General features: G+C 43.3%; 2 protein-coding genes across 6 annotated transcripts in view; one reads left to right on the forward strand and one right to left on the reverse strand.

Moving 5' to 3' along the window:
* The first annotated feature begins 10333 nt into the window (after nucleotides 1–10333).
* rpl8 (ribosomal protein L8) lies at nucleotides 10334–13567 on the forward strand. The gene is made up of 6 exons (XM_068572797.1): nucleotides 10334–10424; nucleotides 11044–11187; nucleotides 11288–11429; nucleotides 11972–12190; nucleotides 12333–12448; nucleotides 13370–13567. Exons 2-6 carry the CDS (start codon nucleotides 11050–11052, stop codon nucleotides 13526–13528), a joined length of 774 nt encoding a protein of 257 aa, XP_068428898.1. The 5' UTR covers nucleotides 10334–10424; nucleotides 11044–11049; the 3' UTR covers nucleotides 13529–13567.
* A 1463-nt stretch (nucleotides 13568–15030) lies between these two features.
* Nucleotides 15031–25760, reverse strand: part of usp9 (ubiquitin specific peptidase 9) — a 36206-nt gene continuing 25476 nt past the window's right edge. For 3 of the 5 annotated variants that reach the window (XM_068573231.1, XM_068573234.1, XM_068573232.1), the window contains 12 exons: nucleotides 24992–25748; nucleotides 23191–23314; nucleotides 22863–23088; nucleotides 22572–22701; nucleotides 22278–22463; nucleotides 21806–22026; nucleotides 21630–21718; nucleotides 21374–21530; nucleotides 20260–20472; nucleotides 19403–19432; nucleotides 17704–17802; nucleotides 15031–17352 (listed from right to left, as the gene is read on the reverse strand). In XM_068573231.1, coding sequence (XP_068429332.1) covers nucleotides 17023–17352; nucleotides 17704–17802; nucleotides 19403–19432; nucleotides 20260–20472; nucleotides 21374–21530; nucleotides 21630–21718; nucleotides 21806–22026; nucleotides 22278–22463; nucleotides 22572–22701; nucleotides 22863–23088; nucleotides 23191–23314; nucleotides 24992–25748 — 2562 coding nt within the window. In that variant the 3' untranslated portion in view covers nucleotides 15031–17022. The remainder of the gene's footprint in view (nucleotides 17353–17703; nucleotides 17803–19402; nucleotides 19433–20259; nucleotides 20473–21373; nucleotides 21531–21629; nucleotides 21719–21805; nucleotides 22027–22277; nucleotides 22464–22571; nucleotides 22702–22862; nucleotides 23089–23190; nucleotides 23315–24991; nucleotides 25749–25760) is intronic. The other 2 variants (XM_068573233.1, XM_068573235.1) reach the window with 1 other exon arrangement.

Below are 25760 nucleotides of genomic sequence, written 5' to 3' on the forward strand. Positions count from 1 at the left end.
CCTTGTGAAGCTGGAACCATACAAATGTTTTTGTGTAAAAAAAAATTGCCATAAAACTATAAAGTAAATCAAAATTACAGGCAGATGACGTATTGTTTGTGTTTTCCTCAGTCACCGGCGATGACGCTCACATGACTGCCACACTGGTAATGAGAGCTAATTTGTCAGTGATTGTTTACACCTTTGTTTTTTTATTCATAGAGCTGGTGGAAAATCTTCTGCTGCATCAAACTCGAGATCTGAACGGAACACGCAGGACTTTCTTCTGTCTGCTAACCTGCAGCTTCATTAAGCTAACGAGCAGCAATTAATTATGTTAATGAGCTGCAGATAAAATCTCCCCCTGGGGGGAAACTTAACGAGCTAACGGGTGAGAGGCAACGTGATTGGCTCAAACGGCAGTTAGGGACTATGTGTGCGTGTGTGTGTGTGCGTTTGTGTGTGTGTGTGTGTGTGTGGAGGGGGCCTTCATCCTGAATTTTATCTCTCTGTGGCCATGACACGCTTATCTCTGACAACTACACACACATACATAAACACACACAGACACACAAACACACACATTCAAGGACTTGTCCCACTGGTCTCCTGCCAGACAGGAAAGGATCTGTGTGTCTGTGTGTGGGCAGTGTGTGGGCAGTGTGTGTGTGTGTGTGTGTGTGTGTGTGTGTTGGATCCAGCTGTTTGCCTAATATCTGTGACCTCCTGTGGTCGCTGTGTGGGTGTGTTGGGGGGAAGCTATAACGGGTTCACACTAATATCATCTCTAATGAAGCTCTTGTGTGTGTGGATGGGTGTGCGTGGGTGTGCGTGCGTGCATGTGCATGTGTATGCAGGTGTGTGTGTGTGTGTGTGCGTGTGTGTATGACCTCAGAGGGAGACAGGCAGATGGAGGACATCCTCCATTTAAGTGGAGTGAAGTCAGGTTTGTGTTGACGAATGCACAACATTGCAAACCAGTATAATGTTCATTATTATCTGATCAGAAGAGAATACGAGCAGATCGATGAAGATTGACAGCAGATAGTGAGTTTTAAAATTCAACAGTTTAAAAGTAGGACTACAGTTGCATCAGTGTTGTAGTATTTACAACTATCTTTACATTATAAACACCTGAAAATAATGTTTTTGCTAATGAAAACACTTGTGTGTTACTCTATAATCTAGATGGTACGGACAAACAACCTACTTTAGTTTAATATGAAATACTCTTCCTTTCATGTCAATGAAGTTGGATCCACGACCATCCAATGACATCACGGCTGGATAGGAAAGACCTGGATCCAGTATTCCATAAAACTGTCTCACTTTCCCCTCCCAGATTTAATCGACCAAACCGAGGTTTGACCTCTGACCTTCTTGTTCTATTCCCATCGACACTGAGGTCATACCAACAATCATGTATTTATTCTTCCTTCCTGCAACCTGAATGGAAGTCTTTGTGTGCCCATTTGAATTGTCCATTGACTTTGCATGCAGACCCTTTTAGACCTGCAACCTGCGAGGAGCACAGTGTGATCGACATCTTGTACAATCTGGTAATACAGAGCAGTACATGGAGTTAATTAAAGTGACAGAATAGTGCACTGTCGGCATCATTACACAGTAGGTAGTGCACGGCGTCGGTGTGAAGTGAAGAGACGAATGAAAATGACACACTGTGAAAAACTATGAAGGGACAATTAAAACAAATTTGACCTTCACTTTGACAAATCAGAGGTTCCCTTCATCGACTGGGAGCCCTCTTTTATTCATTCATCCTAAACCCTTATCCGGCATGGGAAACGATTATGTCAGCATTAACACAGAGACTGCAGTGTCTTTAACTGCAAAACACACACACTATCCCATTAGCAGCTGTGTTGTGTCCCACAGCTCTCTGACTGGTTTCCAACTGTTGATGATTAATTAATAGACTGCAGGAAGCAAAGCTTCTTTCTCCTGACTTTGTCCCGCTTTGTATTACGGCTGCTTTCTTATGTCCGCCCTCTAAAATGTGTCTCGGCATGCTTTGACACATGGCGTCATGAAAGCCGATCTACTCAAAGGGAAGTGACATCACTGGTGTGTCCCTGGTGGGTGACATAACAGCCCAACCAAGGCTTCTGGCCACATCAGATGGCTCACTTTGAACTGTTGTGGGTTTGTTTGCACTATGAAGCTTAAAACTACCCCACGCACTTACAAGCCACCTCATTTGTAGCTAAACGCCCTCCAGATCGACATAAAAGAGCATTTTCTCATCTGATGCCCCTTCAGCAGGACTGCAATTGGTCCAAAACTTGACTTGTAATTATGTTTTTTTTCTGACTAGCATGTATGCACTGCATGTAAGATGGCATGAAATAGCATAAGTCGCTTACTTATATTGATTTTATAATCTTGATGTCTAAACCAGTGACAGAATTGGTCAGATTGTAGATGCGCTTGTGTGTATTGTCAGTCTGTACATGTCTTCTTGTCATGTGACCCTAAATACCTTCAGGACGTTCAACACATGACTGAAGACAGACTGTAGTTCATCAGCGAAATGGCCTCTTTCTCCTGTTTGTCCTTCTGAAATCACAGAATCACATGGTGACTTGAATGCAACACGCTCACATTGTGAACGCACACACACACACGCACACACACACACACACACACATGCACGAATAGCTTCAGGTTGACATTAAACTTTGCCATCGCATTCGTGCTTTCATTGTCTGAACATTTGGTTCAGACACTCACATGCACCTCTCTATGAGTTCTACTAACATTGGTGATCCTGGCGCCATTATCACGTCCAAATATTATTGTGACCCAATACTTTTGTTGAGGCCAAATATCTACAAAACTAATTCCCATCAGCCTGAGCTGTTCTTTGTGTTTAGTGCTTATTCGTGACCACGATATGCTTGCCCTTCAAGTGTTTCATGTCAGGAAAACGGCGGTGCTAGTCAACAGAAGCATGGACGCCAAAAGACTTCCCTCAGACAGTTTTTCTTTGTAATATAATAATATTACAAAGAAAAAGTCTCTACGACTAGATGTACCGTCCACCAAAAAATGTCCACTTACGAGGTTGCGTACACCACAAAAGGTGGGTTTTACACATGGACTCTTCGGTGAACAGGTTATACACAACCGCCTTCGAAGGTGGAATAAGATGAGCAACATGGTGATCTTTGTACCTAAACATCAGCGTTAGTTAGCCTCGTTATGAGCATGTTAGCATTTAGCTTAAAGCACCGCTATGCTTTAGTACAGTCTCATAAAGCTGTTAGCTAACGGGGCCAATATACAGCAACAAAGATGGTGTCAGACGCTCAGATCGCTTTTGGGACTTTCCTAAACAGACAATCTGACGTTCACATCCACTTGACAAGCTGCAAGAAAGTAATTGAACTCTGGATTTGAACTTTGAGAAAGTTTTTCCAAAGAAAATGTAGTCAGTGGTTGAAAAAGAAATGTATAAGTCACATATGGTCACGACAATGCTTGCCACTTCCTCACAGCTGGTTTTGGTTGTCAATACTTTGCCGACCATAGCAACTGCGCTCAACTTCTGCTTTTTCTTTCTCCGTTTTTTTGACAGCGAGGCTCTCCAGATTGGATTGGGCGTTGCTGAGGATGTTTTGCACCCGGCAACATATGTTGGCTCGTCCTGCGTTTCCGTCGCTCCCTCTTCCTGTTGTCACTGGACGTTCACCTCTGTCAAGGCCTCTCCTTTTTAACATTGTTGGACGTCAAAATAAAAGCACTGAACACTGATCTAAAAAAATAAGAGTTTTGGAAATGTCATTCAATGGACACGTTGACGTATCTGACCCTCACACTTTTGCTGTTGTAGTTTTGGTTTTGAAAGAGTTTAAAATAAAGGAGGCTACTTGAAGTCCCAGTGAAACAGAAGTTAGAGCATCTTCAGCCTCTGCACTGAAACAAATGCCCCAGAGAAACTGAATATTTGAGTACAGTTAAAAAACAATTTGAATATAAAATCCTTTTCATGACTGCGGCTCAACAAACGCTTTGTTTTGCATATATTGTTATATACAATATATACTCACAGAATCAGGGGTGGATCCAAAAAAAACCAAGGCCTTTTTAGTTTGATCTCGATTTTATAAAGTATTATTTATTAAAGAATATTCAAAACTCTTGAACCACAACGTACATCCAGCGAAATATTTTCTCAATTTAAGTGTGTTATTTTTAAAACCTCACTGATCGGAGTAGATCCTCTCGAATACTTTAAAATCTCTCCCAAACAAACAATGAGAAAGTCTTCTCAACCAGCTGCACAGTGTGTGTCTGCGTGTGCGTGCGTGCGTGTGTGTGTGTGTGTGTGTGTGTGTGTGTGTGTGTGTGTGTGTGTGCGTGTGTGTGTGTTCAATCAATCTCCATCATATCCAGTTTCCAGATTTACACATTCAGATTTTTATTTTGGTTAAAATAAACAAACAGGAAGTGAGACAGAATGGCAGGAATGGGACATCCTGTGAGCGGAGAGCCACAGTAATGACCTCCAACCAATCAGAGACAAGAGCAGGAGTGAGCTCACTTCCTGTCAGTGCAACGCCAACGGAGGGAAACTCAGAAAAATGCAGCTGTTTTCTATTCGGAAACAAAAAGCGCCTTTAGTGTGTGAATGTAGCAGTAAGTGAAGAAGACAAAGAGACTTTTTGGTTTTCCGTGACACAGCGCACCCACCCACCCACCCACACACACACACACACACACACACACACACACGCACAATATCCTGTATTTATGCTAATGAAGGTTTTACTCCTGACCGTTTCAGAGACGATGGTGATGAAAGGGATGTTGTTTTCCTCGTGGTTGCCAGTAGCGATGTTGACATCAAGAGCAGCTGGCGTAACTGGAGGCATTGCCAGAGCAGCACAGACCCACAATGCCTCTGGAGCAAACCCTAACCCTAAAACAGCTGTTCTGACCAGGGGCGAGAGACCTAGAAAAAGAGCGAGAGACAGTCTCTTGTGGTGTGGCGGCGGTTGAATTCAAGGCAAAATGAGTTGGGGCCTTAATGACTTCCTCCAAGTTCCCATTATATACCGACGACATGCACTGCAGTACACGGCACACTATTACATAATACTGCTTAGTCTCAGGTCTTCTGTGAGTGGCAGTTCATCTAAGTTAAGTTGAGTCAGCACAAAAAAAACGCATGATCAGCATTTGAAATGGGCAGGGAACATTACCTCAGACCCGTCACACCTGGACAGCGCACGCCAAAACAACCTGACACGAGACAGTTCCTTTTCAAACGCCATCGTCGTCATCATCATCATCATCATCATATATATGCTTTTTATTCCAGCATGTGCACAGCATGTTTTTTATTTTTTATAATCTTTGTTCAGCTTTGTCTGTCTCTTTTAGCTGCCTGTCTTTTATAAATCTTTCTGTAAATTGATTGATTGATAATTGATTGTTTAAAAGTATTGAAAGCATCTTACAATCAGTCAAACTCCTTTTATGTGCACACATGCTTCACAACTAAAGCGGATTCTGAACAATTGATTAAATGAAATATATCGAATAGTGATGAAATGTATCATCAGCTGATTCTGCAGTTCCCCTCAGAGCTTTCTGGCAGCCGTCAGTCTATTTTTGGGTTTTCTGACTCCCAACTTTACGCTCAATGCTCTTATTTACCTTGTTTTCAGTGGCAGCAGTCTGTGAGCTGGTGGACGAGTATGGAGCATTTAGCAGCTAAATAGACAGGAATCTCTCAAGGGGCTCGGTGGAAATGAGATACTGCTTTCATCCTAAAGACAATGGGTTTCAATACAGATGTGAGCTTGTCAAATAAACAATTACGGTTTCCTTTGAAGGAAAACATGTGTAGAGAGCAAAGTTACTTTAAACAATGTGTAAAATAAAATTTGATTAGCTAAGCCTTTATTAGGGAACGTGCAGGATTAGTGCAGTAAAGTCAACTGTGCAACAAGATAAAAAAACACTTACAAAAAAAATAAATGGAAAAAAAAGGTATAATGAATTCGTAAAACATAAAAAAAATACAATATAATCAGATCGAGTGGATACACATTATTGCACATATGAGGAAGATAATACAACTTTTTTTATATTGCTCATACATACATACATACATACATTGATATTGATACTTCTATTGCACATGAATGAATGAGCGATGGCACAGATTCAACCCAAATTGCCAATTTGAAGATTGAAGCCTAAACATGCCCCTACAAAAACCTCTCAAACGTTGCAGAAGTCTGTGCTAAAGGGACCACTCACATGCTGCGATATGGTTTGCAATAATGAAAGAAGTACATTGAAACATAACATTTAGATAAAAAGACTGTCGTAAAAAAAGTACTTGTGAAAGTTGTTTTTAAAAGCAAGACCTTCATGATAATGGAGCTCAAGTCCTGACGGCTGAAACATGGCCTAAAATAACCACAACGGATTCATGCACTCCTTTTCTCCTGCAGACAGAAGATATTTCCTCACCGCCTGCAGAGGAAAATATCAATCCGCACTTCTGTCAAAACTAGTTCCACTAAATCAGCTGAGTGATGAAGTCATAAGAGTTTACAGAAAAAACAGACAAGCACAGAGGTCCGTTGAGAAATATGAATCGGGATGTACACTGTGTGTTTGTGTACGAATACCATTTCTAATTAACGTTTAAATTTGTACTTCCTGTCGGCAGTTCTCATGGTGACCGTGGGAGAGGCAAAGGGTGGAGGGCGGGTTCTCATCATTGCGAATATTGTTACTTCCTCTTAAGAAAAGGATCTTTATTTCTTCCATCATTGCCTAATTCATTGTGGATCTTTCACCTTATGCACACCTTTTAGGGAGGCCAGCAGAATGTTTTCTGTAATCACATAAAGTGTTTAAATCTGCTCCTGCATGATCTCAAATTAGAATTACGCTTACATTTATCGTGAATAATGTTTCCGAGCTGCAGCAGGAGAGGAGCAGAAACACATATTCCGGTTAGATCTGATAGAAACCGGACAGGAAACAGGACCTTTTTGTTTTCCCTGCAACAGAAACAGTAAAATATACAGAACAGCCTGTGTATGTTGTCGGTGTTTCAGGTCTATTGTTCTGTTTTGTCCCAGATCTGACAAAACTAACTTGTATTAATGATGAAGAGTCTAACACACACACACACACAAACACACAGTGAAGCATTAAGTTGTTGGACAGCAGAATGGAGCTCTGTTGTCACATCTGCAGCCCTCGGCAGTTTCCTTCTTGCGGAGTTCAAAGGTAGTTCCACCACTGGGAGGTCAAGGGTCAGAGGTCAGCACAGCCGCTTCTCCCTTTGCTGAAGTCTTAAAGCTTACACTTGAGTCTCGGTGTGACTGCAGTTTACGTTCTCCTTTGTTCAGTTCCCTCAGGAGATGACTTGTTACATGTAGCGCACACTCCTGCACAGATGAGGAAAAAAAAACAGCTGTTCCATCTTCTAACAGAGCGTCTTGTACTGAACTGGGAGGCTCGTTTCCACCATCAATTAACTCATTCTTTAAACGTTGTAGCCCAAGCTGTTCTCTAACGTTTCAACCTGTCGTCATTTATTTTTCGCTAACTTTTTGGCTAAACGTGCTATAAAGACATTGCACCACGGTTGCGGGACTTCACGTCACCACCACAACGGACCAGTGTTTAGTGTGATGAAGAACCATTAAAGCTTCAGAATTCACAAGAGGAGTGTGTCGCGACACAGTTTATGTCATAGAACAAAACATTAAAACCTTTGAAGGTTGCATTAACCACAACCCTTATTTCAGGCATGTGGCTTGAGCCCATTTAAAAAACCTGTTGACTTTGAGACAAAGGCAACAATGATCACTTATTTTCAGGTTTTAGGACTGAATAATCTTTAATAATCATTCAAAAGGGGAACTGTCCACATTCAAAAAATTATAAAAAATTGAGCTTCAAAATCTATTTTCCTTATCACAGATTATAAATAACACTGAGTTATCAAAACAGGCTGTCAAGGTAAAACTAATATAAGATAATTACCAATTAGCATCCGTGGTTAATGTGGTCAGTTTTACCGTTAGCTTGACTGCTATTTGCCCACAGCAGTGCACACAGGTGTCACATCTTCACACAGCGGAGGTGAGCAGTGATGTCGGATCCTCTTGATTCTTTTTCTTGGTCTGATTTCAAACTCGTCTCTCACTTTTGGGGGTTTGACAGATTTGATGGAAAAATAAAAGGAATTCAATCAGAGCAAAATTAACTTACTACAAAAGAATAGAAAATCAATACAAAATAAATACAGTTGAAGAGAAATAATTTTTAAAAAGCACCCAGACTGACTATAATAGGCCAAAAGAACTCATTAAACAAATATTGACAAATTGTGATCAATCGGAGGATCTTTTTCAGGCTGAACTTTGTGTCGTCTCAGGAATACAAACCTGCAGAGCTGCGTGTTCGAAAGAAAAGAATAAAGGATAAAGCACAGCACAACAGCTGTGTGCGAGTGTGTGTGCGATATGCATGTTGTACCAGGGGGACTGTATAAAACAATACAGCATCACAATAACTGAACCACATATTTATCACCTGCCGTGTGTGTATGTGTGTGTGTGTGTGTGTGTGTGTGTGTGTGTGTGTGTGTGTGTGTGTGTGTGTGTGTGCGTGCATGCGTGTGCGCTCATTAATCACAGCAGTGTTGTTACTCCTGCGGGACGCTCTGATCTCAGGAGGGGAAGCATCTGTTGATCGACACCTTTTCTTCTTCTGCGGTGAGAGGGAACATCCAGAAGTCTGAGCTCAACTCATTACACATTAGAGATGATAAACATACTCGGGTGGGGGGGCTTTTTAAAGAGCGACAAGCAAGTTGATTTCATCTCTGAATTTAGATTTTTGGAAGGCACACCGTTTAACACTCTCCAAAGATATTGTAATAAACTATACAGAATATATTGGGAACTCTTCCGAGGGAATCTCTGGCTCGACGTGCCTCCTGTGGAGTTTGCATGTTCCCCCCGTGTCTTCTCTCTGGGTTCTCTGTCCGGCATCCCCCCACAGTCCACAGACATGAAGATTAGGTCAACTGATGACTCACAATGCTGATAGCATGGCTGGGGACTCTTTAAGAAAATACACTCTTGACATCATGCATCTGCTGTGGAAACCTCCCAAATCTCTGTTAAAAATTCTGAACAATTTTTTATTGCCTTTGTGAAAACTAAAGCGAGGCCTTCCCACTAGTTTAGTGACTCACAATGAGCTTAAAATTCTGTACGGAAAAAATATTACATTCTATGACGTACTAGTTGAACGAAGAGATTGCAGCTTCCAGCCCATTACTACTGTTTGTCTTCAAAATCCACATCACAGGTTCACTTTTGTTTGTATTTTAAGATCCCGACTTCCAGTTTTCCTAAGATCCTCTTGCATATTTTGACCATCTTGTTTATACTTATTACTCTCCACAATACACTCCTCGGCCTGACAGTACATGCCTCTCCTTTGCTCTCTTTAGTGTTGCATTACTGCCATCCTCTGGAGTTAGTGGACTCCTGCAGGGTCCTGGTCTCTCATAACCCACTAAACGTCTACTGCCTTGTCCACTCCCACCATATTACCACATTATGCTCTTTAAAAATATTCCTGTGGGTCTTAATATTTATATTTCTTCCACATTATTTGCAATAAACAAGCACACATTCTGCAGTTTCTGGTACCTGATAGCATGCTTCACTTGACTAACTTTATGTTATGTATGCAATTACCATAGTATAATCTCCAAAGGCTTTAAAAGAAAAGTTAAAATCTATCTTTAAGCCAATTTTAATGCAACACCTCTGTTGTATTAAACTATTATGGTTTTAGGATATACATTTTATTATTAATAATAATAATTAATATTATCTTTATGCGTTTACAATTATGTTAATTTGGAAGTTGAAAAATATAAATTAAAAGACATTGTCTTTTAATTTACAGTAATACTTAGATAATATATACATTAACTTGTACAATACATGCATTATTAAAATAAAAGTATAGAAATTAATAAATAAACAGTAATTTCGTAATCACAAGACAAAACTATAAGAAACAAGATGTTTTCCCCGCAAATCATTCCATTTTGTTAGAGTACAAGTAACTGAAAGTTATTAAAAATCACAAAAGGTCTTTCTCAATTTGCTACAATAAATATATTTGCAACCTCAAACTTCAAATAAAAATTAAAAAAAATAAAATAAAATACATTCTACACCGGGAAATTACAATTAGTTTTGGACGTTTGAGGAAAATAGGCCGTTTAATAAATTCAGAATGTACTTTTTCCGACACGGATATGTTTTTCTGCCTCCAACTCCCGTCATGCACCGCGAGTCTTTCACCGGAAGAAAACCTCCGCTTTGCCCCTCGCACTTCCTCTTTCCGTCAACGGAGTTTAGGTATGGCATCTACAGTCCGATTCCCTTCGTAAAATCTGCTCTATATCGTGTTTTTGTTTGATCATCCACTCCAATAACACACTTCTAAATATTCGCTATATGTTTAAGAATGAGTTCTACTGAGTATTTTACTGGCAGACATGTTCGGGAGCATTTATTTGTGGTTCCCAGTAGCTCGGTGTTAACATGGTGCTGTGACGGCGGCGTTTAGCGGCTACGAGGCCGGTAGCTGCTCCAAGCGGAGCGGATATGTGTTTTACCTTCTTACGTGAGCCGCTTGGACAAAATAGACATGTTTTTAATGTGTTATAACTGCTACTAAAGTGGCAGCAAGTTGCACAGTTACTGTCAAACGATGTTGCGCTCTGAGCGTCCCGTTAGCACACAAGTCATGGTCGCTAGCTCACTGCGAGCAGGAGGAAGTCTCAGTGAATGTGTAGTTTGTAACTTCAGGTCAAAGCAGCTCCTAACTGCGTCTGAGCAGACTCCTGTCACAGCGGCCCAATAACCTTATCTCCAGAAACGGGAATGTGTTTATTGAAGTCGGCCATTAGCCACAGGCCTCAGCTAGCGCTCGCATGCCCGGCTGGTGAATAACCGTCTTGTCCTCCCGTTGCAGTACACGATGGGACGTGTGATCAGGGGACAGAGAAAAGGTGCGGGCTCCGTATTCAAAGCCCACATCCACCACAGAAAAGGTGCCGCTAAACTCCGTCACATCGACTTCGCTGAACGCCATGGCTACATCAAGGGGATCGTGAAGGTAAAGTTGGCTGAGGTTTTTGTGTGGAGCAGATTGAAAGTAGTCATACTTGTCAGTGAATGCGGACTGACGTTGTGTCCTTGTGGTGGTTCTCCCTCAGGATATCATCCACGACCCTGGCCGTGGTGCTCCCCTGGCCAAAGTGGCCTTCCGTGACCCATACCGCTTCAAGAAGAGGACAGAGCTCTTCATCGCTGCCGAGGGCATCCACACCGGCCAGTTCATCTACTGCGGCAAGAAGGGTAAGAGGTTAGAAGTGGACTCTCCTGGACCTGCAGAGGCCAGGTGAACACCTTTACTGGTTTGGACTACCCGCTGTCCCAGCACTCGTATTGGGCCCAACGTGGTTCGAATGTGTCGGATTCATTACTGGTGCATTTGTATCGTTTGCACGCCATCAAGCAATGAATATGAAACCATATGATGTAATGTTAAATTCCAATCTTGCATCTGGCGACTGACTAAGCTATATTCAAAGTAACTATGGGTGCTCTGATCAGGTTCTTTTGTGGGCTGATCTACTGGGAGTATCATAGTTTTTAAAGTCTAATTTTAGTCTTGAAAATGTTTAAAATTAGAATTGTGCATCGTCTGATTGGCCTTTTTATAGAGGCCACCAATATGCTGCTAAGACCGATCATCAGCTGATGGTCTAAGCACAGTTTTCAAGGTTATGTGATTGTTAGAATATCAACATGGGAGGTTCTTGTAAACCGGTGAAATTGAGGTCACGTTGTGATGTTTCCGTGTGATGCCGTGCCTTTACTATTCTTTCTTTTCACAGCCCAGCTGAACATTGGCAATGTCCTGCCCGTTGGCACAATGCCCGAGGGAACCATCATCTGCTGTCTGGAGGAGAAGCCCGGAGACAGAGGCAAGCTGGCCCGCGCGTCAGGAAACTACGCCACAGTCATCTCCCACAACCCCGAGACCAGGAAGTCCAGAGTCAAGCTGCCCTCAGGCTCCAAGAAAGTGATCTCCTCTGCCAACAGAGCTGTTGTCGGTGAGGATCCTCCACGCGTGTTGCCGAGCTGATGTTTCCTCATTGACACTTTGTTGTCCCCTTGTAAACTGATGATCAGCAAATTAGTTTTAAAGGGTACGAGTGCATCTTCTGACCAGTACTGACCGGTTTGTTGTCACAGGTGTGGTTGCCGGAGGTGGTCGTATTGACAAGCCCATCCTGAAGGCTGGTCGTGCCTACCACAAGTACAAGGCCAAGAGAAACTGCTGGCCCCGTGTCCGTGGTGTGGCTATGAACGTAAGTGAACACGAGCACACTGCACCTATGTTAACGCTGAAAACCAGGTACCACGGATGTTATGAAGTCGACAGAGGACCATTTCCTCAGAGTGATAGATGACACGTAGACCGATGGCAATCTTGATTTTAGTGGGTGTGCTTATGAGAGCATATTTATTTTGCAACATAGATTTTATTACGCTGTAAAAAAAAAAAAAAAGCTAGCGCCGGAATTTTAGTTTATGTTGCGTTGGTCCCGTCAAACGGCCACATTCTGCAGTGTATCAGCATCTGGAGAAAGATTTAATGAATAGAAGCTTCAGGGTGGAGAAAGGGATCTTTCACTGTGTTGCAAGTTTATTTGTGTAGCACATTTCAACAAGGCGATTCAAAGTGAAAGGTGTAGTAAACTTTAACGTCTTGTGATTTCTACATGGCTCCCGTTCTCAATATCTCCTGGGAACCTGTACAGTTTTGTCATAGAAGTTTTTCAGACATTGCATGTGTTAAATTAAGCACATTTGGATCACCTGTAGGTGTGAGCGGGTTCAGACTGCATGTTTATGGAAGAGGTGGTGCCGACATGAGGCGGTGGTCTTGTAAAATTGTGTTTGAGGGCTGGACCACTTTCTTAATTGAATGGCGCTTGTTTAACCCTTCTGATGGTCTTCATTTGAAAAGGAATCCCTCACATGTAGAGTCACTCGTGCTTTTTTTAAAAATATGACAAACACTTACTAAACAGAAGCTTGTTTGGCATTGGGGTTTCTGCAGCTAATATAAGGCTAATTTTCCTGAAGCGCTGCGGTCTGTGCACTCTGAAAACGAGACAGTGTTCGGCACAGAAGGGAAATATTGTTTTCTTGCTCTGATAGGATGTGATTGCAATAACAAATAATGGTTCCTGCGACTGATGTCCCTTTTTCCTCTCTCCGTGCAGCCCGTTGAGCATCCCTTCGGTGGTGGTAACCACCAGCATATTGGCAAACCCTCAACAATCAGGAGGGACGCACCTGCTGGTCGCAAGGTCGGTCTCATCGCTGCCCGTCGTACCGGCAGACTGCGTGGAACAAAGACCGTCCAGGAGAAGGAGAACTAAATCTGACTTTCTTAAAAATAAAAAAACGTGTTCTAAAAATCTGTTCAGTTTATTCATTTCCAGGTCAATAAGATGACAATAAGCCCTTATACCCAAACATCACAGGGCAGGTACAGCTGTGAATTATGAAAGTAAAGATTGAACGCTAGCTATGGAAATGTTGTTGGCAACAGTTTTTCTATTGAGTCAAAATGTTTGCTGTGTACAAAAAAACACATTTCTGCTTCCAGATGGACAAACAAGATTTATTTACAGTTGTAATATGAAACATCATTTATTTTGTTGGCTGTTCAGGGCTATTTATTTTTTACATTGAACAGATCGACTTAAAGAGAACTGGAAAACCAAAATGAGTCTGCTAATCAAACTACCTGCTGTTACAGCAGGTAACTTACTGAGGACAGTATTGGGTACATACAGTGTAGACTGATACAAAACATTAAGATAACATTACGCCTGTGGTTTGTATCGAAGACTAAACCAAACTATAGCCTTATGAAGGAATATTTAGGTATGTTTTTAAGAATTTTTCAATTATGGTGGTCCCTAGCACATGTACACTAGAGGGCACTCCTGTATCAGACATAAGCTGATTTAATAAGGCAGACCTTCCAAAGTCTTTGGAAATGCTTATTAGAAGTTTGTGACCCACTCAAAGATTACGGTCTTTGTGGAGCAAAGAGTGAGGGGATTGGTTTAATTTGAGACAAGCAGAAGTTTTTTGCATTTCAGAAGCATTCAATATTCTCTTGAGCGAGGCGGGAACGAAAGATGAAAATGTGTCCGATCAATAATGCTGGAGCACTCCAATGAGACAGACCTTTAAAAAAAAAATATTAAAAACACAGTGACAGCTGAAGCAGCAGAGGCAGAGACCTTGAGTTTAGATAAGTCGCAACCTCCAGAAGCACTGCTTCCTACATGTCCCATAATGCAACAATTGCAGGTACAACTTCCAAAGGATATATTGCAGGGTTGATGTCCCGAGTTCAAAGCTTCCAGGATAAGTTAAGTCACATTTACAGAAACACAAATGACGCAACACCCTCAGCTGCCAGTTTGTTAGGTACACACAGCTAAAACTAGCGCAGCCATATCCAACCTTCATGTTCAGATCTGGTTTTGAAACATACTTGGAAAAGTGTTGGATCATGTTGGAGGATGTAGCGCTGCTGAACTGAAGTACATTAGTCATAGTTCCTATTATTTTGCTTACCCCATGTGGATCCATGGAGGTTGAATAAATGAGTTCAACTGCAGCACAAACTATATCCTCCAAAAACAATATTATAGTATTTAACTGTATTAGTTATAGCTCGGTTTTCCTAATGACCTCATCTCAAATTGGCAGATGCAGAGACAAAAAAAAAACACCAACTTAGTACAAAAACATAAAATAAAGTCAGCTGCTGGCTCGTGCGTGCATGTTTTCTGGATGAACTCTGGTGTTGCTCGGCAGATGTTTGCCGGTCGTCATCCACAAGTAAAAATGAGACACGGGCAAGATTCCATGTTCTTTATTTGCTAAGGGCGCAATGCTTTTTTTGTTATATTTCTGTGCACAAAAAACCTCACAAAGTGAAAGTCCACATCGCGACTGTAGCTCCAGAATTCAACGTCACACCATGGCCAAAACAAAAGTCGGCAAAAAACAGGGCGCAGAACTCTGTACAGTCAATATCTCCTTTAAAAATAACACAAGGACAAAAATGTTCCTCTTAAATCAAATTCTATTTTTTTTTGTGAAATACAACAAAATAAATTCTATAAAATAAGAGCAAAATATTTAAATATAATACGATGGGCAGAATATTTTCATTTGCAGGAGTATTTGGTATGTTTTAGACAACAAAAAAAAAGAAAAGAAAGAAAGAATTCCAAAAAAAAATACATGCATTCAAGTTACCAATTAAATACAGTATTTACTGATGTTTACCTTTTACTCCTACAGAATTACAAATTAGCTCAAGTTGCAACATGACTAACCAGCCGCTATTCTTACGGACCAACCCTGCTGCGGGACCTGTTCTGCGTGGAGCCACGGGTGGGCGGCGAGGGTCTCGCTGCTCCCCGGGATCAGCCCCGAGACGCCGAACCCGACCGGCTCCACGGGCAGAAAAGGCGGCTGATCGGCCAACAGGTCTGTCTACGACTAGGCTCTATTGGAGAGACAGAAGCAAACCACAGTCTATTCGCACCGGAAGGGCCCCGGTGCAGCGTTTCTGTTGCATATGTGTTTCATTTTTCTGAATTCCTAACAATGAAAGCCAAGCTGTCTATCCCACCAAAAAAAAAACAAAATAAAAAAATCGGACTGCCAAATGTTGAAGTTGGAGGATTATAATGTGCAATTGAAAAGCCACTTATTCATACATTGGTTCAAAATATCGCCCTCATTGTAGATAGGGTAGATGAGTAGAAAAAAAAAATAAAAACCCCAAACAAAAAGAAAAAAAACAAAAACCTAAGGGTAGCAACACCCCTCTGGAGATGTGGATTAAGAACAGCTTTAGGTTGTTATGATCACAAGTCTTCCCTTGGGCTACACTATTCTGGTGAGAAGCCATGCTAAATGTTACAGCATATTAACTAGAGCTTCAAAAAGGATTGAATTAATTACCAGAAAGAAACAAAAGAAGAAAAAAAAGAAAAAAAAAGAAAGGCAATGAGTTTCAGAACAATGTTGCATCACTGCTTTTTCACATCAACCAAAACACCGTAAAAGTCCACCCAACCATTCCATCTCACACTAAAACCAACCACAGCTCGTGAGTTGATTTGGCATGGGTCATAAGGTTGCCAAGGAGCTTAAGAATAATAATATAATTATGATAATAACAATGCGTCCTTCTACAGTTGAATGACCAGTTAACTGTCCGATGGCAGAACAAACTTTACCGCTGAGCATGGGTGATAAAACAAAGAGGAGTCGTTGTCTTCTTACAGTTTTTTTTTTGGGCATTTTTCTTATTTATAATATCCATTTTGTTTTTTGTGTTTTTTTTTCTCCATAATATCTGCGACATCTCCCAACAGCAAACCACACAGAGTTATGCTACCGGGGGATCTGAACAGTCAGAAACATTAACATACTATGTACACCTTTTCGTCGTGTAGACAAGCGCGTCAGCATCGTCGGCTCCGGGTAATCTGTTTTTCTTTAGTGGAACTCTTGTCCACTCCCCTCTCCTCTGCAGCCGCCAGCAGGCCCCTGTCGCGTGGGTCAGGCAGCCCAAGGCCAGGGGAGAGCGCCTCCCGGAGGCCAGCGGGAGATAGGTGGCCTGGAGAAGGGATGGGAGCCCTGGCTCTGCCCTGCCCTGGGGCCAGAGAGAGGGAGAGGGAGTGAGAGAGAGAGAGAGAGAGAGAGAGATATAGAGAGAGATAGAGGGAGAGCGAGAGGGGCCCGACAAGGAGCTCTGTTGACCAAAGGATGAGAGAAAGGAGAGCGGGACGATGGAGGCTCGAGGCACAGCAGAGGAGGAGAGAGGGGGTCGTTACTCCTTAGGTGGGGCAGGCGCTGGGGTAGTGGAGGTGGTGGGCGTTGGGGCCGGGGCCTGCGCCGGCGCCTGGGTTGGGGCTTGAGCCGGAGCTGGGGTCGGGGTCGGGGCCGGAGCCGGAGCCTGGGTTGGTGCTGGGGCCGGGGCGACCTCCTCGGTGCTCTCCCAGTTATCTTGTGCTCGCGGGCCTGGGACGGGAGTGGGACCAGGGGATGGGGCGGTCTGGGCGGGGGCCGGAGTCGGAGCGGAGGCAGGACCGGGACGCTGAGGGTTGTTCATGTGCTGAGCAGCGGGCCCGGTGTACGGCTGCCCATGGGGGTGGTTGTTCTGTTTTGGGGGGGAAGGAAGAGGAAAATCAGTGTAAACAACGTTTAATGCATTAGAACACAACCCAAAATGTAATTAAGTTCATGTGATAAATAACTAATAACCCTAAATAATACTGTGTTTATTCAAACTGAAACAAATCCTGCAATAATGTCTTTTGGCCATGATGACTGGCCGACGAGATTTAAAGTAGCCGTCTGTGCTCCTACTCGCTGCGCCGCCACAATGACAAGAAACAAACACGACGATCTCAAAGAGCCCACGAGGGAGGAAAAGCAAAAAGAAAGCATTTCCTACGCCGCCGCCTGCCATTATGGCGCCAAGCGGCGAGCAGGAGCCCTGACACGCTACCTGCTGAAACTGTGTGGTTCCAGGAGAGTGCGGGTACAGGGAGGTGTCCTCGGGAGGGGACGAGTCCTGATCGTCCGGCGCTTCCTGTTCGTCCGGCTCCTAAGCAGACGAGAGAGGCGTTATCGCAAATTACATTTCAACTGGGCAAAAAGTAAAAACAAAACTATGCTTCTATGGGTGAACAAAAACGTGCACAGCAGGAAACGCTAGTATGTGTTTGACCGCAAGAGTTTGTGTGTGTGTGAGTGTGAGTGTGTGACAGGGGGCGCCAACTGAGTTACGCTGGCGAGTAAATAAGGTTTGGATAGGATTTGGAAGTGTGTGTGTCTGTTCTACACTCGTGAGCATCCGGCCGCTAATTCTTTAGAGAAAAGAGCCAACGGGAGGCAAACGTGCACCTTTTGTACTGTGGAGGTCGTTTACTGTGCACCACCTGAAAAGAGGACAAAGCTGGAAGATAATCGTCCTCTTCTGTGATTAAGTGTTTTTCTTATGCTCGTGAAACACCAGCCTTTTGTTAAACATATCTATGTATGATGGTGTTGGGTCTTACATGTGTGCACACATACAGATATGTATATTACAACGTGAAGTGAAGTCAGAAGTGGAAATACAACGGATCCTGTCAGGCTATCAACACAAATGTGTGATATGTAAAAACTTGTGCACTATTGGTGACATCACAAAAACCTTCCTCATCTGTTCTTCATTCATCTAGCTATTATCAATCAAAACTGGACATTTTGAGATTGTAAATATTTGACATCCTTGTTAGAGGTTTTGTCAAAGTGTGTCCTGTTTGTCCCTAAAGAAGTCCCATTGTGCTTGTATCTAATAGGTGAGAACGTTAACGGTTAAGCACCAAAGTGGAGACAAAAAGAGCCGATTCATACTTAGAATATTGGCTACGATGGTGTAATGGAGGAACAAGTCTCACTTAATAGCACAGTTCAGTCGAGGCCTCACATTTGAAATGTAAACTGAACACTGAAGTAAGCTAAGAGCTTTCTATCAGATGCAGGTGGCTGGCGGCATCACAGTTTGAGTTGAAGCAAATATTGGCAATAAACAATAAAAGCGCTCAATTGATCTGGATTAATGTGCTTGAGGCGAATCACTGGGTCTGGACAGCAACACAAGCAGCTGCATGACAGAACTCCTGATGCCGTTAAACTACGCGGCGCCTGTCCACCTGTTCCTTTACTCTGGACGGAGGGCGGCAATTTTGCCAGCACGTCATGTACTTCGTTTGAGAGGTTTACAGACCAACAATTATACACATCTCAAGGTTTATACTGACAATATAAATTGTTGATGACTCAAAAGTTTTGGGCAGTTAGTCGCAGTTAGCAGTTAGCTACTCGAATTTCCTGTATTTACATAACACTTGCATCACATTAATGCATGAAAAATAAATGAAAAGGGCTCCTAAAAGAAAACGGAGCCGAGTTGACAAAATGGGAAGAATCTATGGGGACTCAACACGACACAATGCTTCCAGCCTCTGCCACTGATGACTAGTTCAGGAATCTCAAAAGTGTGCAACTCTAAACAAAGTGTTCACTGTGTTGGTGGTCTAAACATTGGGCAACTGGTCATCGTTTCTCTGCCGGTTTATTTAAAAAAAAAAAAAAAAGAAAAGAAAAAAAGATTTGTTTTCATTTCCTTCCTTTATGTTGTGGTGCCTGGAAATACTGACCTTCCCTGGGCTTCCCTGAGTACACTTGAGCTGTGTATGGAATATTACAGGAGAAGTGTGTCACTTGACTGGATTTGTCAACATAAAAATACAAGTAACTTATTTGACGTGATAACAAAAAAATTAAAATATGATATTTGTATGCATTGTGAACTGCAGCCATGAATCAAGACAAAACATATTCAGCATAGCAAACATAGTCATAGCTGTAGCTTAGGGTGGACATTTAACATTTAATGGCTTGTTGGAAAAAATTAGACAATTATTGGATCCAATTAATCTACTCAATGTCAAGATATTTAATTACTTAAACATTTATTTGATCAAATGTCAGAAAAAAACACCAAGAAACTCAAATGTATAAAGACATGAAATAAAGAAAAACGATAAATGAATCATTCAAAATGTTGATCATGAATTTTAAATCCAGTACTTAATTAATCCCTTCAGTGTTGTTACATGTGTACAGATATATAGCCAGTTAAAAGCTGGTCATGTTCGTTCAGCGTGCTGCAGAAGCTCATGGCTGTCATGCAGTATTTCTACGGCATACATCTGTTAGCTTCACCACTGTACACTATTGTTTACACGTTACAGCATCGGGGCCTTAAAGGCATGTTTTACTGTGGTGTTTTCCCGTTATTCATATATGTGCATGTAACAGAACCCCCCCCCCCACCCTCGCATATTGTCTTAATCAAAGTCTGACAGCGATTTTGAACATCTAAACTACAGATGTTCTCCAACGCCTTAGCTCCCTGGACACCGCCCCTGAGACTGGAGTATGATGTATAACATGCATTGTAATGTGTGTGTCTGTGTGTGTGAGAGACGGGGACAACGTCAATGCCATTTACCTCCTCGGGACAAAGTTCACAGGCCTTGGCAAGTGTCATACGTGCGCTGTGTGAACGCTCCAGGAAATAGCCGTTGGAGGTCTCGTTGCTCTGAACTGGGGGGGACCAGTTGTTGTAGGTGTACTGGGGGTTCCCCGTGTACGGCCTCCTCTCCAGCTCATCCCCCAACCACTCCACCGCCCACGTCCACTTACGTTTCAGGTCACCATTGCTCTGTGTGTGCACAAGGAGGAAACAGTGATTAGAATCGTCGTTTGAAATTTTGTCTTACGCAAAATATTTGTACAGTTTAATAATGCTTGGACAGAAAGAAAAAAAGAAAGAGCATCGGCTCTTATTCAGTCAATGTTTGTTGGCGTTTTGGAGACAACAACCACCAATGCACAAACAGGATAAAAATGTAAAATGAACCACCAGCTGCAGTGTACGCGCCAAACGGGCAACTGAGTCTCCAGTTCACCCATCTGAGAGCGAGTTGTCATGGTATTGCATGTGCGTTGTCATGGACACAAGGGTCACTTTCCCAGCAAGTCTCCACCTCATCAATTTAATTTAAGCTGCTAAGGTTTCCACCAGTGTAACGCAAGCCCGGCATCTAGTCATGATAGTGTGCCTGATGATGAGTATGAAGTTAGCATCAACGTTTCAGCCGTGAACAAATATCTATATGCATATCTTGCGTGCCAGTCACCTGCCAATTAAAATTAAAGTGAAGGGGGTTAGCCCTCAGTTTATAGGTGGGCTGACCTTTAAGACAATATATGTCTATTTTGTTTAACTGTTAAACTGAAAAAAAAGATTATTGATGGAATTATTATCATTATTAATTACTTATTTGACGAAAGTGAAAATAAAATGTATTTTATTGCAGAAGATACGTGCTCTTCACCATGGAACAGTAAACGAGTCTGACAACAGGAGAACTGCAACATGGATACAGTCTTTTGGGGCAAAATGAGTCCTCCCCAAAGCTATCTGGCACTTTAAGTCACAAGCCTTTGTGTAGAGTGACGCGTAATTAAGGAGACAAAAGGGGAGGGAGGGAGGTAGATAGGAGAAAGAGAGAGAAAGGAAGAAAGAAAGAAAAAAGAGATCCATCGGGCCCTGAGTGTACCTGTAAGATCTGGTAAGCCACCGAGCAGTTGCTAAAGAGAGCCACCATGCACTTGATGCACTGGTAGGCTCGTTTCTGGTAGTGGTTCTTGGAGCGCTGGATTGTGTCAAAGAGCCCATCTCTGTCATCGGGAATGCCCTTTAGCACATTGTGGATCCTGTGGGAGCAAACGGGGAAAAGAGACATATAAACTCGGATCAAGGACAACAACAACAACGCTTCACTCATCCTTTGAACACGGAGCCATCGGTCTGACCTGTGTGTCTGCCAGGAGTCCTCGATGAGCAGGATCTGTAGCAGCAAGTCCAGGTAAGGCCTCAGCTCATAGGTGTAGGAGTATGCCACCTGCACAACAAACACATACAGTCTGAGGTCTGGCAGCCATGTGCAAGTGAGCCACCCGCAGAATTCTAGTGGGTCGGAAATATTTACCTGCCAGAGCAGCTCACTGAGCACGGTGGAGGAGAACTGCGGGTTCTCCCAGCAGCTGAAGCGGAGAAGCTTCACTGTCTCCTCAGAGTTGCTGCAGTCCTCGATGATCTTCTTCACGTAGCTGGTCCTCACAAACAAGATCTCTGCCACCAGCTGCTGCACCGGCATCACTGGGGCCGTCAAGTTGGTGTCACCGTACGGGTTGGGGAGGGGAGGGTTACCTGGAGTGGGGAAACAGGGGTGGAATTAAGTAAATGTACTGAAATGCATGTAGTTAGTAAAAAGATTATTGTTTTTTTTGCCCTTTTACTGTCTATGGAAACCCTCAGCTCCAAGCACTGCGTGCACAACAGAGGCTCAGAGAGCCGTGTTTCTCAGTCACTAGACCATGAGAAAGGATAAAAATCCTCATTGGGCAGAGTTTGTGTCAAATTTTGTGTTGCTGAAGAGTAAAAAAAAAAACATAACTCACCATTGATGGAGGACTGCATGCGTGAAGAGACGTCACAGCAACGGACCAGCTGGGAGACCACGGTGTAGAGCTTTCCCAGCTCAGCGTACTGATATTTAATGGGAGGGCCGGGACCCTCGTCCAGAGCGACCAGCATGAAAGTAGCAGGGACGTTCAGCTTCAACAGCTGGGTCTTTTCTGCCAGGCCTGCAAATGGGAGGAGGGGAGACAAATTATTCAGTCAATTTTTACAGAAACCTTGCTCGTACAAGTCGCTTAGCAGGTGTACGTGTCAGGAGTGCGAGTGCGCCTTACCTAGATTGGCATACATGACGAAAAGGTTGAAGTACTGCTGCAGGTGACGACCGTGTTCAGACACCTCTCTTCTGAGGAGGTTGAGTACGGCTCTCAACAGGTGGTCACTTAGACTGAGGTTATCGCAGCTCTGATATACAAACATGAGGGGGAACAAAGACAAACACAGTAGGGTTACAACAAGAAGCACAGGACGAGAAACCTGTCGCAATAAGCTGTGACGCAAGCTGCTTCAGTATCTTCGAGAGAGCCCTAACCAGAAATGTTTCTCCGCCAAAGTCGGGCACCAACCTGAGTGGAGGGCCCGGGTGAGGCAGTGGGGGAGGGACACGGGCCGTCTTGCAGCGAGAAGTGAGCGATGAAGACTATGAGCTTGGCGAATGCGCCGCGGACCTCGGCGCTCGGGCACTCGAGCAGGTACTCCGAGAACCGGTTGGGAAAAGCAAACAGGACCTTGTGTGCAAACCAATAGCGTACATTCTTACTGTGTCTCAGCAGGATGCAGAGGGCGTCATACCTAGGACGAGAGGACAAAGAGTATGTGGTCAGAGGAGGACGAAACTGAGGGTGAACCCCATCCCCCCCCCACCTCCAAACCTAAGTAGCAGGCGGAGCTTACCAGTCACTGGCAGGACCCCGTACTACTTTCTTGGTGTGAAAACCTGTGCTGAAGAGGAACCTAGCAGCCAGCTGAGCACTTATCATAGCAATCTCCTCTGCCTCTGGCAGAAGATGGTCTTGTCCTGATTAAAAAAAGAAAAGAAAAAAAGAGTGCAACCCTTAATCGAACACAGTGACAATATTCCTGTTAATTTGCTTATAAAGAACTCTTAACATGAGCCGATAATCTATTAAGCAAGAGACCAACGTACAATGCTACATTTAACTCGTGGTGGAATCATACAGCGACGCCCTGGACGAAGCGTTAGCGTGGGCACGTACAGCGCACGCGACAGCACACATGAACGTACCCCTTTGTTTTGTTGGCTCCGTAATCCAGATTTTGAATTAAATCCTCACGACGTGGTTATAGAGCAGACTTTCTGCTTTCAGGGTGTTTATTTTAAATTAAAACTAATTTGACTTTGATGTTCCTAATTGGTGGACCAGAAATAAAATGTTACAATGCTTACACAGATGTAAACCTCATTAAAGTAAAGCAGTTGGCATCTGAACCTCATAATCCAATGCCCTGGAGGACCAAATTGTGTGCTACATATACATCTCATCATGAATAGTGATGTAAAAGATACTGACAGCCAAAGAAATTTACGCCTCATCCTTGTTCAATCCAGTATGAACTAACATAAAGAGTAAAGGCTCAGAGAAGGCCCCAAAAAAATACATATCAAAATCATTCATCGTCTAAAAATCTATTTTATAACAAGTTTGATTAAAAAAATATTTGTTGCTGTTGAATAGCGTTATTTGTGTGAAAAAGATACAATTGTATCTCAACTGGATACAAAGAATCAAACAAAACATCCTGATGACTGCCCCTCAAGCATCTATTTCCCTGAGAAACATTACGGGGCTCTGGTTCCATTAATAATGCATTTACAGAGGCAGTGCATTTCTGGGAAGCCACTGACCACCAATTATTTCCACTGTGATGCTGCAAATTTACATCACTTTAAATGTATATATTCTTATTTCTTTTAGACAAGCAGGCCAGAGATTTGGAATAAAATCATGATGGCAGCTGCTATGTCTTTGAGAGAGAAGCGTTGGACTCCAGTGGAGCTACGACGCGGACTTCATCGCTGTGCAAGCGATCAAAGCAGCCCTGTGGGTGTGTTGGATATGCAGGGTCATGACTGGAGGAGTGACACTGTTCTGTACACAACAACGCACATGCAAGGGCTGAACTACTTTGTAGCATCAACGATTTCTTGTTGGCTACATTGACGATCCCTGATGTGTGTACGAGTGCTGCAGAACTAAGAGACATTAATACTAATAAGTCTGTTAGTAGCTTATGTTATCCTTCTTATGCATTGTATGTATAATTTGTCTTTCAGTTCAGGTTTTCAACTATAATGGGCCTGACATTGTCAATGAAAAAAAAGGAAACATCAGATTGCTTTCATAAAAAACATTGCAATCACAACCATCATAAACCAACACAATGTCCACCGTAACAGCCACGTTTGTCGTCAAAGTTTGTTTCAAATGTGCTTCTAAAACACCCCACACAGGGTTTGAGTTAAGGTGAACTGGCTACCTTGATTAAGTTTAGTTGTAATAATATACAATAACACATAATCCACAGAATGAATACATTCATTAATAAGCCACACACACACACACACACACACACACACACACACACACACACACACACACACACACACACACACACACACACACACACACACACACACACACACACACACACACACACACAGAAAGAGGCATACCTGGAGGAGGGTTTAAATAGACACTGTTACAGGTCAGAAGTTTCTTAATGAACTGGAAATATTCCAGGCTGTATTGCATTCGGTTGTGCATGAATTGGACGTTCTGCTTGCGGACGCTGCACTCTATGACACCAGGCATCTTGACCTGATGCGGCTTGGTGGAGGAGATGGTCAACTCCGAGATGTATTTGACAAGCTCGCTGTCCTTGTCCAGTGAGTCCATGCGCTCATAGAATAAGATGTAGGCGTTCCACCAGCGCTTCTGCCTCCGGTACGACATCCTCTTCATCATATGGTCGAACACCTCGCCCATGTATTCCCCTCCGAAGCACTGGTTCTTCATCTCCTCCTCGTCGTCCATCTTGCACTCAGTCACATCGCCGTCATCGAACTTGTACCAGCGGTTCTTCTCGCCGTCACCCCCGTTCCTCTGGATAATGTAGGAATAGTAGTGTCCGCCACTGGCCTGGCCTGAGTGGACCAGCACTCCAACCAGGCGGTACTTGGAGCTGCCGGCAGGCGTGGGCTCGGAGGGCTCGTTCTGCTGAATCACCTGGTTCTCCGGGTTAACGTCATCGCCCTCCAGCTTCGCCACACCCGCCACCGTGTACGGCTCCATGTCCAGCTCCCTGGGGAACTCAAAGTAGTCGTTGAACTTGATGGCACACTCCCTCTCCCAGTCGTAGTCAAAGCGCTTCAGCTGGATGGCCAGAACAGGCGGCAGCTTCTTTATCAGCAGGCGCTTCACCGTGTCCACCTGGCGAGGAGA

The sequence above is a fragment of the Clinocottus analis genome, unplaced genomic scaffold (genome assembly GCF_023055335.1).
Source record: "Clinocottus analis isolate CAN_PGR_092001 unplaced genomic scaffold, fCliAna1.0.p SCAF_12, whole genome shotgun sequence".
In the NCBI taxonomy this organism is placed as follows: Eukaryota; Metazoa; Chordata; class Actinopteri; order Perciformes; family Cottidae; genus Clinocottus; species Clinocottus analis.